This window comes from Protomyctophum bolini, assembly GCF_963924005.1.
Source record: "Protomyctophum bolini genome assembly, chromosome: 14".
In the NCBI taxonomy this organism is placed as follows: domain Eukaryota; kingdom Metazoa; phylum Chordata; class Actinopteri; order Myctophiformes; family Myctophidae; genus Protomyctophum; species Protomyctophum bolini.
Window position 1 is genome coordinate 28,555,736 of NC_137875.1, and position 12,500 is coordinate 28,568,235.

The window sequence follows — 12,500 nt, forward strand, 5'->3', positions numbered from 1 at the left end:
AATCAGCATTATGGCTAATGTCTCCCGGGCACATAATGTGACTGTAATATACATGTGTGGTGTATGCGTTTAATAAACTTTAAACTTGTCACAAGCCTAAGATATAACAATCACGTCAATTAATGTTCTTCCATCCGTACCTGTGGCGGTCTGATTCTCCATTTCATTAGCTCTCGTCCTGGCAACGTCAGCGAGCACCACCTCTCCCTTATCACTGGCCACATAATGGAGGTCCTTTGAAGGCAAATGCAGGGAAAAGAAAGGCAAACGTGAGCGCTAATCTAAAATGAATCTAGGCTCCGATAACAATGAGGTTTTTTTTTTTTGTATATATTTTTTCTCTCTCTTTCGGTTCAACAGCAAGAGAAAAATGAGAGAGAGAGAGAAAAGCAGATAAAAATGAGGCGTTTGAAGCCTTGACATCAGACGGAAGCCTCACCGGTCAGATGAAATGCCGCTTCCTCAAAAAAAAAAAAGGGGGAACTTTGAAATCAGCCCTGCTTTACAACCACCTCCACCTCCCCCCACCATCCATTCAGCTCCCTCCTATATATATCTGGGGGTGTGGGTTCTTTTTTTTTTTTTGAAGACGAGGATGTTATCTGTTCTACCTTTTTAAAAGTGGGAGCGAGGAGGCATAGGGGGGGACGGTTCACCCTTTCAAGCTGCGTGATATTCGGCTCTTTATGGAAAAAACGTGGCCAGCCGAGCACACATTACTGTATGAGCCTCCGACGGTATTGGAAGCGGCGTGCTCCCTCTGTATCTCTCTGTTTGAGGCTCCCACACTGCCACAAAGGATGATAATGTTGCTAAATGATGTCTAAGGGTTGGATGGTCTCGGAGCTCGAGCCTGCACTTGTACTCATGAGTAAACATGAGGCATCAGACAGCAGGGCCTGTATTAGGGTCTCTGTGGGTCTCTCTCTGTGTGTGTGTGTGTGTGTGTGTGTGTGTGTGTGTGTGTGTGTGTGTGTGTGTGTGTGTGTGTGTGTGTGTGTGTGTGTGTGTGTGTGTGTGTGTGTGTGTGTGTGTGTGTGTGTGTGTGTGTGTGTGTGTGTGTGTGTGTGTGTGTGTGTGTTAAAGATATTCTTCTTATTAGGTTGATTCATTTTCTGGCTTTAAAGACATTGCATAGTACAAGCAGAGAGAGGACGTTTCAGTAGGTCCAAATAACCTTCCTTCTGTGGTTGCCATGATGTCAAGATAGTACAATTTGACATTAAAACAGTAGGGTGACATCCAGGCTGCAGACTAGAAGACTGCGTGGCCGGTTAAAACTAACCTGTGGCAGGTTAAAACTAACCCGTGGCAGGTTAAAACTAACCCGTTGCAGGTTAAAACTAACCCGTGGCTCCCGACATGTGTGGCAGTTTTAAACGAACCGGTGGCAGGTTAGGTGAGGTTATAGGGTAAGGTTAGGCTTTGGGGTATACCCTATACCCCAAAGCCTAACCTTATACCCTAACCTCACAGGAAGACTTACCCCAAAGCCTAACCTTATACCCTAACCTCACAGGAAGACTGATGCCTGTCACGCTGTTAGGCTTTGGTATACCCTATACCCCAAAGCCTAACCTTATACCCTATACCCCAAAGCCTAACCTTATACCCTATACCCCAAAGCCTAACCTTATACCCTATACCCCAAAGCCTAACCTTATACCCTATACCCCAAAGCCTAACCTTATACCCTATACCCCAAAGCCTAACCTTATACCCTATACCCCAAAGCCTAACCTTATACCCTAACCTCACAGGAAGACTGATGCCTGTCACGCTGTTAGGCTTTGGGGTATACCCTATACCCCAAAGCCTAACCTTATACCCCAAAGCCTAACCTTATACCCTATACCCCAAAGCCTAACCTTATACCCTATACCCCAAAGCCTAACCTTATACCCTATACCCCAAAGCCTAACCTTATACCCTATACCCCAAAGCCTAACCTTATACCCTAACCTCACAGGAAGACTGATGCCTGTCACGCTGTTAGGCTTTGGGGTATACCCTATACCCCAAAGCCTAACCTTATACCCCAAAGCCTAACCTTATACCCTATACCCCAAAGCCTAACCTTATACCCTATACCCCAAAGCCTCACCTTATACCCTATACCCCAAAGCCTCACCTTATACCCTAACCTCACAGGAAGACTGATGCCTGTCACGCTGTTAGGCTTTGGGGTATACCCTATACCCCAAAGCCTAACCTTATACCCTATACCCCAAAGCCTAACCTTATACCCTATACCCCAAAGCCTAACCTTATACCCTATACCCCAAAGCCTCACCTTATACCCTAACCTCACAGGAAGACTGATGCCTGTCACGCTGTTAGTACGTCGGACCAAACACATGCTCCCAGTTTTCGAGGTTGATTTATAATTTGTATGATGTGTGTCGTGGCACAACTTCACAAGTGGCCAATCTACAAGTCTCACAATGCAACACATTACAACATACTGTGAGCTTGTTGATAGGCTATTTTCGGAAAGGATTCTAATTGATTTGATTTCTTGTACTTCTACATTTTTGCGTTTGATGACATGCCACAGTATGTCGTAATGCGATGCATTGTGAGACTTGTAGATCGGCCGCTTGTGCCACGCCACACCGTCATACAAAATATAAATCAGGCTTGAAAACTAGCAGCAGTAACAGGTTGTCATGGTAAGGATAATTCACTATCAAAATGTCAATGATGCCTAATTCTAAAACAAATATCAAAGACTTCATCAAATCTCTAGTCAGTGAATTTAATAGAAACTACTACAATATATAACTACTATTATTATCAACCACAAGTCTAACTGGGTGTTTATAGTCTAGTCTGTGTCACAGGCTCTCCTGGGGCCGAGCGCAGGGCCTGGAAGGAGCCATCAAAGGGCGCATCGTGTTAAGGAAAGCCTTCCGCCTCAGCGACATCACAGGAGCCCATTCGTCGTGACTCAGGAGGCTAGCCGTGGCTAACAGCTAACCCCCAGCTGGCTAAAGCTGGGGCCCCCCGGCCGAGAATGCACCCGGCCCTAATTCCCTGTATTGTAACCCCCACTTTTGTACCCCTGGAGAATAAAAAGGTGTGTGTGTGTGTGTGTGTGTGTGTGTGTGTGTGTGTGTGTGTGTGTGTGTGTGTGTGTGTGTGTGTGTGTGTGTGTGTGTGTGTGTGTGTGTGTGTGTGTGTGTGTGTGTGTGTGTGTGTGTGTGAGTGATAGGAAAAAAGTACGAAAAGGGGAATGGGGTGTCGGCAGAGAGAGACTGCATGAGAAAGAGTTTTGGGAATGGGGGAGTTGGAGAGAGAGAGGGAGGAAGAGAGAAGTGCCGGGTGGGGGCGAGGGGTGGGGGTGATGTCCTGAAATGAAAGAGGGTGAATTGGAACAGATTGGGTAATTATAGCTTGGTGGCTGCCCTCTGTGGCCGGCGGAGCCAGGGGGGGGAATGTGAAAATGGCAGGCAACAAAATGACCTCAAAAGGAGCCTAAATCAGCTCCCAGGACCAAGCTGGCGAATTCAGTCTGTGTGATGCGGGGACAAGGCCCCCCCACTCAATTAGACAGGAGCAAGGCTTCCTAATTGATAACAAACAGAGCAACAGAAGATTAAACAGGAGAGAGAGAGAGAGAGAGAGAGAGTGAGGCAAAAAGGCAGGACCGTTTTCAAAGTGAGGGCGAAAGAAAAGGAGAGGAAAAAGACAGAGTAAGAGAGTGATGGGGGATGAAAGAGCAGAGCAGGTGTTGCGTGCGAGTGACAAACGGAAAGAGGCACATCTAAATAGAAAAGCAGGAGAGCACGAGGAGGAAGTGAACAGTATAGAGTACAAAAGCAAAGCGGGACAGCAAGAAAGAAAGAGGGAAGAAAGACAGAGAGCACACGAGAGAGATTTTATGACGGAACAATAAACAGTCATCTTTCTGGGCGCTAGATTCCAGCTTAGCACCTCATAATGCTGTTTGAATGGGGGGGATGGGAATGAAAGAATGAACAAACCAGCGAGACAGAGAGAGGAGTATCAGCCCAACTAAGATGGGATAATAATACTACTGAGCATAAAATCATCAGATATTACACTGCTTATTCCCTACCGCTCGAGTGCCACACAAATCATATTACATAATACCGTATGAGATTTAGAGACCAGACCAATTAGGGATGTTTTAGTAGCTGAAACATGCTACAGTGGGACGAGGGTGTGGTGTGTTTTTTTTATGGGGGGTATCGAGTGATATTTGGGCTGCTTCTGCATGAATGGCTGAGGGATTGCATTGAACCGGCGTAGCGGTGAAGTGATGCTGCTTATACAGCATGACTACGAGCATTACTACACAGAGATGAAGCTAGGATTGCTCATGCTCTTTGCAGTATATAGTTCAGACGATGCTGTTCTCCGAGGAGACTTGTAAAATCTATGAAAATTCAATATTGCACACTGTATTTGTGGGGGTTGAGCACGCACGCACACACGCACACACGCACGCACGCACACACACACACACACACACACACACACACACACACACACACACACACACACACACACACACACACACACACACACACACCTGTGTTGTGGTAGACTTGATCTTTAATCAACACTAATTAACCGCCCATGAGAGACTGAGGCTTGAGCCTTGAATACAACAAAGAGCGGTCGTCCTCTTCATATATACCGCCTCTCCTTCCTCCACTTGGTTACACCTGCTCCTCTTCCTCCTCCACCCCTCATCGTCTGTTACACCTCCTCCTACTCCCTGCACATTCTCCTGTTAACACCTCCTCCTCTTCCTCCTCCACCCCTCATCGTCTGTTACACCTCCTCCTACTCCCTGCACATTCTCCAGTTAACAACTCCTCCCCTTCCTCCTCCTCCACCTATCAGTCTGCCTCCTCTTCCTCCACCTCCTTCAAGCCAAGGCCCCCAGTCTCTATACCTCCCTTTCCTCCACCTGCTACGTCTTCTTCTGCACCTCCCTCTCCCCCGGTTACACCACCTCCTCCTCCTCCTCCTCCCTCCATGCAGTGTCTCCTCCTCCTCCACCCTCACTCCAGGCAGTGTCTCCTCCTCCACCCTCCCTCCATGTAGTGTCACCTCCTCCTCCTCCTCCACCCTCCCTCCTCCTCCACCCATGCAGTGTCACCTCCTCCTCCTCCACCCTCCCTCCATGCAGTGTCACCTGCTCCTCCTCCACCCTCCACCCATGCAGTGTCACCTCCTCCTCCTCCACCCTCCCTCCATGCAGTGTCACCTGCTCCTCCTCCACCCTCCCTCCATGCAGTGTCACCTCCTCCTCCTCCACCCTCCCTCCATGCAGTGTCACCTCCTCCTCCACCCTCCCTCCATGTAGTGTCACCTCCTCCTCCTCCACCCATGCAGTGTCACCTCCTCCTCCTCCACCCTCCCTCCATGCAGTGTCACCTCCTCCTCCACCCTCCCTCCATGTAGTGTCACCTCCTCCTCCTCCACCCATGCAGTGTCGCATCGTGTCAAGACACCAGAGGGAATTGAACCGTTGGACGCTAAACGATGCCTTCCGTCATAATCTAACACAAAGAGCCACAGAAGAAGAACAAGAGAGCTCCCATTAGAGGACAAAGACATGCCGCTAATCAGATCTCCGTCTCTCTCTCACACACACACACACACACACACACACACACACACACACACACACACACACACACACACACACACACACACACTATGATTTAATTAACCAACTCCATTAAAAGGAGGAAAAAGAGACGCGATGCAGGAGAAAGAGGCAGAAGAGGGGAAAGAGGAGAGAGAGAGAGAGCGGGCGACGGGTGCATCGACTGACCTAATTGGCTGCATTATCAGCTCGTTATCAAAGGCAATTAGGAAAGCATGCAACGTCATCCATTATACAAAAAATAAATATATAAAAGAATGACCTCCCCCCCCCCCCCACACACACACACACCTCAACAAATAAGTACCCCCCCTCCCACCCCCCACTGATACTACCACCTCTCCACAGCCCTCCCTCTTGCTTTGTCCGCCTCTTCAATTTTCACTCGGGCACCAAAGACTTTCGTTTTAACAAAAGGCTTCTTTTCTTTTCCTGGAGAACTTCTATTGTTAGATGGGAAACAATGGTGTTAAGAGCGAGTCTCTCTCTCTCTCTCTCTCTCTCTCTCTCTCTGTGTGTGTGTGTGTGTGTGTGTGTGTGTGTGTGTGTGTGTGTGTGTGCACGCGCACATGGTGGTGGGGGATATCATGCTGAGAATTTTTATAAAAGATTTGGTTGTGTGTGAGGGTGGGGGGGGGGTCTTGTGTTTGACAATGTGTGTGTGTGTGTGTGTGTATAACTCAGAGGGTCAAAATGGACCCTTATTTTGACATTTTGTTAAATGCACACTGAGGGTTTTGTGGTGTGGTTGGGTGGGAGGTGAAACATGGCATGGTGTGGTTGGGTGGGTTGGAGGTGAAACATGGTGTGGTGTGGTTGGGTGGGAGGTGAAACATGGTGTGGTGTGGTTGGGTGGGAGGTGAAACATGGTGTGGTGTGGTTGGGTGGGTGGGAGGTGAAACATGGCATGGTGTGGTTGGGTGGGAGGTGAAACATGGCATGGTGTGGTTGGGTGGGAGGTGAAACATGGCATGGTGTGGTTGGGTGGGAGGTGAAACATGGCATGGTGTGGTTGGGTGGGAGGTGAAACATGGTGTGGTGTGGTTGGGTGGGAGGTGAAACATGGCATGGTGTGGTTGGGTGGGAGGTGAAACATGGCATGGTGTGGTTGGGTGGGAGGTGAAACATGGCATGGTGTGGTTGGGTGGGAGGTGAAACATGGTGTGGTGTGGTTGGGTGGGAGGTGAAACATGGTGTGGTGTGGTTGGGTGGGAGGTGAAACATGGCATGGTGTGGTTGGGTGGGAGGTGAAACATGGCATGGTGTGGTTGGGTGGGAGGTGAAACATGGTGTGGTGTGGTTGGGTGGGAGGTGAAACATGGCATGGTGGGGGTTGAGGTTGTACCCTCATTAACCCCATGCTCGCCGGCTCAGTCAGTCAGCCAGCAGGTTAAAGCAACCACGCAGCCTAATTAGACACCACAAGGTGAAATGTCAGTCCTTTCTCTCTCTCTCTCTCTCTCTCTCTCTCTCTCTCTCTCTGATGTATTGCTGCTGTTCTCTTTGAGGCCGATGACAAGAAACGCTTTGCAGAGAACACCACTCGTAACACCACTGCACCTCAGCCTTCTTTGTTAATAACGGTAGGATTCGGTTTTACTCATTTGGACTAACATGATGGATGGGGCTTAACATAAGAGACAAGGTTTTGGGGCTATAGCGTAAAGAGTCCATTTAGCATGGCTCACTGTGAGAGATCCATTCTTGCAGGTATGCCCACCCCCCCCCCCCCCCCAACACACACACGCACACAAATGGTACTCCAGGTACAACGAAACAAACGCCACAAATGTATTTGCAAATATGGTTTGACCCCAGCCTGCTCTCTTCCTGTCCCCTTTCTCACATGTCAGAAGTGACAGAGCGGGGCCCCATTTCTTTTTCTCTGTTTTGTTGTCACTCTCTTTCTCTTCGTTTCGTTGTGTAGCTTTTAAGTAACAAGGCCGCCTATTTTTTTCCCCTCCTCTCTCTCTCTCTCTCTCTCCCCCCCCCCCTCTCTCTCTCTCTCTCTCTCTTTCTCTCTCTCTCTCTTCACTCTTTCAAGGTCCATGGTCTCGACTCCACCTTTTCAATTCGGCTTCTCAGCAGCACTACTTAGTGGGGAGTGAATTGGAACCATTGCTATCAGTGTGATTGAGGGGAGTGGGGGAAGTGTGTGTGTGTGTGTGTGTGTGTGTGTGCGTGCATGCATGCTTGTGTGTGTGTTAATGGCTAGGGTGTTGGTGAAGCATGGAGCACAAGGGGGCCTCCCCCCGAAAAGGGGGTCAAACACATAGAGGGGCATTTCAGCGTGGAGTGGAAGAAAGACCAAGTTAAAGAGAGGAGAGAGAGGAGAGGAGAGGAGGAGGCTATGAAAAGATAGAGGCCCCCATATCAAGATCACACCTGCTCTTTGACATGTGCACACACACTTGTTCGCACGCGCGCACACAGGTTACATGCATGGGTGGTTAGTGCAAAGCATTCAAGTACATAGTAGATTACCAAATGTCACCATAACATAATTTAGCAATGTATACGGCAGCATCCCATACTAAACAGGTCACGGTAGCACTTAAGGGGGTTTTATTGTGTTTATCGTTTGTTTCGACACAAAATCTTGTTTTCTTTTTAATCCAAATCAACGGCAGTGACATTTGTCCGATTTCAACATAGTGGGTCATGAATGAATGGATATTTACTCAGGATTTGTTTTTGTTTTGGGTAGGCCTATATAAACTCACCATGAACAGGTCTCGGGCTCCGACGTCTACAGCCAGGAGGAAGGCCTTCTCAAAACGTTGGTGTCTGCAGTCAGAAGGGAAAGAGAACATCCTATACTTCAGTTCAGTTTTGGGCCAAACGTATAAGTTTTCCCTAGTCTCGCATAGCCAGTCCACTATTCCACAATCTCCGAATGCTATATAGAGTCAAGGAACTACACCTCCCGATATCCGAGTAAGGAAGCTGCCACGTTCACAAAAATATATTTAAAAATATCTTTACATTTTATTTTTAAATTTCCATTTCTGCTAACCAGCAACTCCAGCAACCAGCACGACTCCCCACAGAAGTGGGGCTTCCGTTGCTCCAGACTGTATGACGGAAGCATTTGAAAATTGCGAGAGGCCACGCGAGAATAGGTTTTCCCTAAAGTCGTTACAATGTTACCAAACTTGAATGAATACTTAAGTCTAGCGGTATGTTGTGTACTAAACCGCACTGTGAAGTGCCACTTTTTAAATTGTATTATAACACACACACACACACACACACACACTCCCATCCATGCACACACAAAATGCCAGTAATTGAACAGAGAGTAGAAAACCCCTTTCTTATTATGCAAAATGAGAGCTGAGAGAGAGAGCGCACGCACACACCGCACACACACACACACACACACACACACACACACACACACACACACACACACTCTCTCTCTGTACAATACACCTCAACTTTCCCTGGCTACAGACCAACATAGAACAAACAATTGGAGAGAGAGAGAGAGAGAGAGAGAGAGAGGAGCCATCCTCCATTTGATGTGGATGGAGGGAAGGAGAATGCAGGTGGATGATAAGAGAGGACGGAGAGATGGGGTGCCAGAGAGCGCTCCTGTTCTGCTGCACAGAGGGAGAGAGACACAGATGGGGGGAGAGAGAGAGAGAGAGAGAGAGACCGACAGAGAGAGACAGAGAGAGAGAGAGAGAGAGAGAGAGAGAGAGAGAGAGAGAGAGAGACCGACAGAGAGAGAGAGAGAGAGTAATTGAAAGATGGCAGAGTGGTGAGTAACAGTGTGGGAACAACAGGATATGTTTCAATCACACAGGCATTTCAAAAGGCTCTCATGGAAGAAGGGAAAGTGAAAATAACAGAAAAATGTGTTGATGTCAATCTGAGTGAGTGTGTAAAAATGGACCGTAGATTGTTTTCACCCATTAATATATACTAGAGCGGTGCCCCACCCAGTTATTGCGAATCCAGTGAGCTTACTATGAGACCTATATGTCTGTGTGTCTGTGTGTCTGTGTGTGTGTCCCCTTTGTGCCCATATATGGAGCTGAGTGATTTGTTTGTGATTGATGCAACACACTCCATATTTGGACGTATAGCTGCTTTGGGGACTCCTTATATGGTTATGGCTAAGTTAAAAACTTAACTTAAAAATAACTTAACTTAAAAAAATAATAACTTAAAAATAAATCTTAAAAAAAACCAAATATGTACGAGCTGCGTTCGCTTCCCGCGTTTGCGCGTCTTACTGGTTATGTCTGTGTCCCTTTTATGCCCATATATGGAGTTCTTTGTCAGGCATGCCCAAATATGGAGTCTATGCAGATGTCAGAACAAGCACTGTGATGTCAGAACAGGCCACACAGAGACTTGGTGCATTTCCGAGGGGCGCTAGCCCCTCCTATATTCAGCTACAGTATAGTGTAGATTTTCGTCTTACACAAACATTAATTTCCCATTGACAATGAATGGAGAATCTATGTCATATGAGCAAATCGGCTATTTTTGTCCTACACAAAGGACAATGAATGGATGATGTACGATGATAAGAGCGCCCCTCACTTCACTCGGGTGTGATTTATATATAATATATATAAATAGATATAATATAGGCATCTCTTTATTATAGAGATGCCTGGTGTCTTGACGCGTATACAGTATATGTAAGGACGGAATGCGTCCTAAGACACATTCTGCACTCTGATTGGCTGAGCATCGCATAAGGGGTGTGCCACGTGAGTCAATATTTAGTGGCAGAGAGAGAGAGAGGGGACAGTACAGTACAGACTAGAGTAGTACAGTACAGTGCCTGCGTGTGTTTTACTTTGGCTGAATTCCGGGCCTGGAAAGTATGTCATTCTGCGCTGTGATTGGCTGAATTCCGGGATCATGCACATATGTACTTTGGGTATTTCATATCCCTGAATAGACTAATTATTTGTTTACAAACATTGAGACTGGTCGCACAGGTGACTGTTTCATGTAATCAATTTCCAACAGATGTCCAAACCTGTTGTTTTGGGGAATTTCAGTTCATTCAACCTCTTGTGTGTTGGCTAGTGAGGTGCAGCCTATAGGAGACATTTATACTTCATTGCGCAACAGTATTGTATGCAGAGAACAGCTGATATACAAGCTCACATCGCATCAGGGATGCGACTGTTGTGAGTGTAGAGGTCTGCGTGCATGACACCATCACGGGACAAAGCATAAATTATACTTGGTGGACTGCAGGTGCAGCCATGCACAAACAGGCTCTGCTGCCGTTGTTATGAGCGCACCTCCCGTTCTTATGACAGCGACTGGAGGTGTGGTTTTGAGGACAACTGCTTTGAATTGCTAATATTGTTCACACACAAACAGAAACCAATGGACTATATATTTCTAGAGTGAGAGATCACAATATAAATCCTAATCATTCTTCCTCCACACTGGGAGAAAAACAGCATCTGAAAGTTTGATGGGGCATCTTTTTACATGTGACTGCAGTTAGAACTTTTTCATTGCATCTTATGAGAGGTGGGGTTCATGTGCTGCCGGCCTGTGCTTATCAGTGTGATGTCGTCTGATAAGGCGTCTACGTGTATGTGCTAGTTGTTTGTAATTTTTGTGTGAATGTTTCTCATATTTGGCGAATTTATAATCTCAGATCCACTGTGCCACTAATTGCTCAAATGTGGAGTTCTACATTGACATCATCAATATAATATATGACGTCAGAGATTCACAGGGAATCCCCCCCCCCCCCTTCCGTGTAGCCTAGAACTGGAGGTGTGGAACTTGGGGTCATGTGATCAGTGACATCACGTCAGCGTACTCTTTAGCCAAATTCCAATACCCCAAATCTCACACTCGCTCACTCCAGCACGGTGTTACGGTGAAATTGGTGACCTGCTGAAATATGTGATAATCGTGCAGACATCACATAATGTCAGTGTCCAAAAGAAAATCGTGCATTAGCAGAGTTCAACCTAGCGGTATTCAGGCCACATATATAAAGACCTCCATGTAAGTTGTGTGAAGTCCACCAGATGGTAACATATTTCGTCAGGTCACCAATTTCACCATAATTTGCGACTGACTCAGTGGGAGTGAGCGAGTGGCCGAGACTTTGGGTATTGGAATTTGGCTTTAGGCTGCAGAGTACACTGACGTGATGTCACTGATCACATGACATCTACCATAACATTTTATAGGACTTGAATGTTTTGGTTGCACAGCTGGGCGGAGTTACCTACCTGAGGAGGTGATGAAAGAAGCGGCGGGCGTACTTGCTGATTGGCCCCCTGTACTCCATCACCACCGTGTCAGAGAGAGGAAGGGGCGGGGCATAGAACACACCCAGGGCTGCCTCTAGCTGGGCTGGAGACACAACACACACACACACACACACACAGTAAATAAATGCACGCGCGCACGCATGCACGCACACACACACGTACACACACACACACAACACACACACACACACACACACACACACACACACACACACACATACATGCGCACACACACATGCACACACACACACACACACACACACACACACACACACACACACACACACACACACACACACACACACACACACACACACACACACACACACACACACACACACACACACACACACACACACACACACATAAAACCAGAAAAACCAGACCAGATTAACCATATGAACCCTACTGTCCCTATGCTGGAATATGTCATCTATGTGAACATTTGGTGAAAATAGGCAGATAGCAGAGCTACAAGCTGACAAAGCTGCGCTGAGCTGTAGATTGGCTGTTTTCAGCCAGGGTCAAATGATAAACCCCTGGGGGACATCGGTCAACAAAGTAGTGGCTAAAGTAGG

At 47.3% G+C, this 12,500-nt stretch overlaps 1 protein-coding gene across 1 annotated transcript in view; it reads right to left on the bottom strand.

Annotated features, from left to right (window-relative positions):
- Positions 1-12,500, bottom strand: part of wdpcp (WD repeat containing planar cell polarity effector) — a 109,769-nt gene that overhangs the window by 20,303 nt on the left and 76,966 nt on the right. Inside the window, exons 12-14 of the mRNA XM_080781746.1 lie at positions 11,881-12,004; positions 8,371-8,434; positions 141-234 (exon numbers count right to left, since the gene is read on the bottom strand). Coding sequence (XP_080637872.1) covers positions 141-234; positions 8,371-8,434; positions 11,881-12,004 — 282 coding nt within the window. The remainder of the gene's footprint in view (positions 1-140; positions 235-8,370; positions 8,435-11,880; positions 12,005-12,500) is intronic.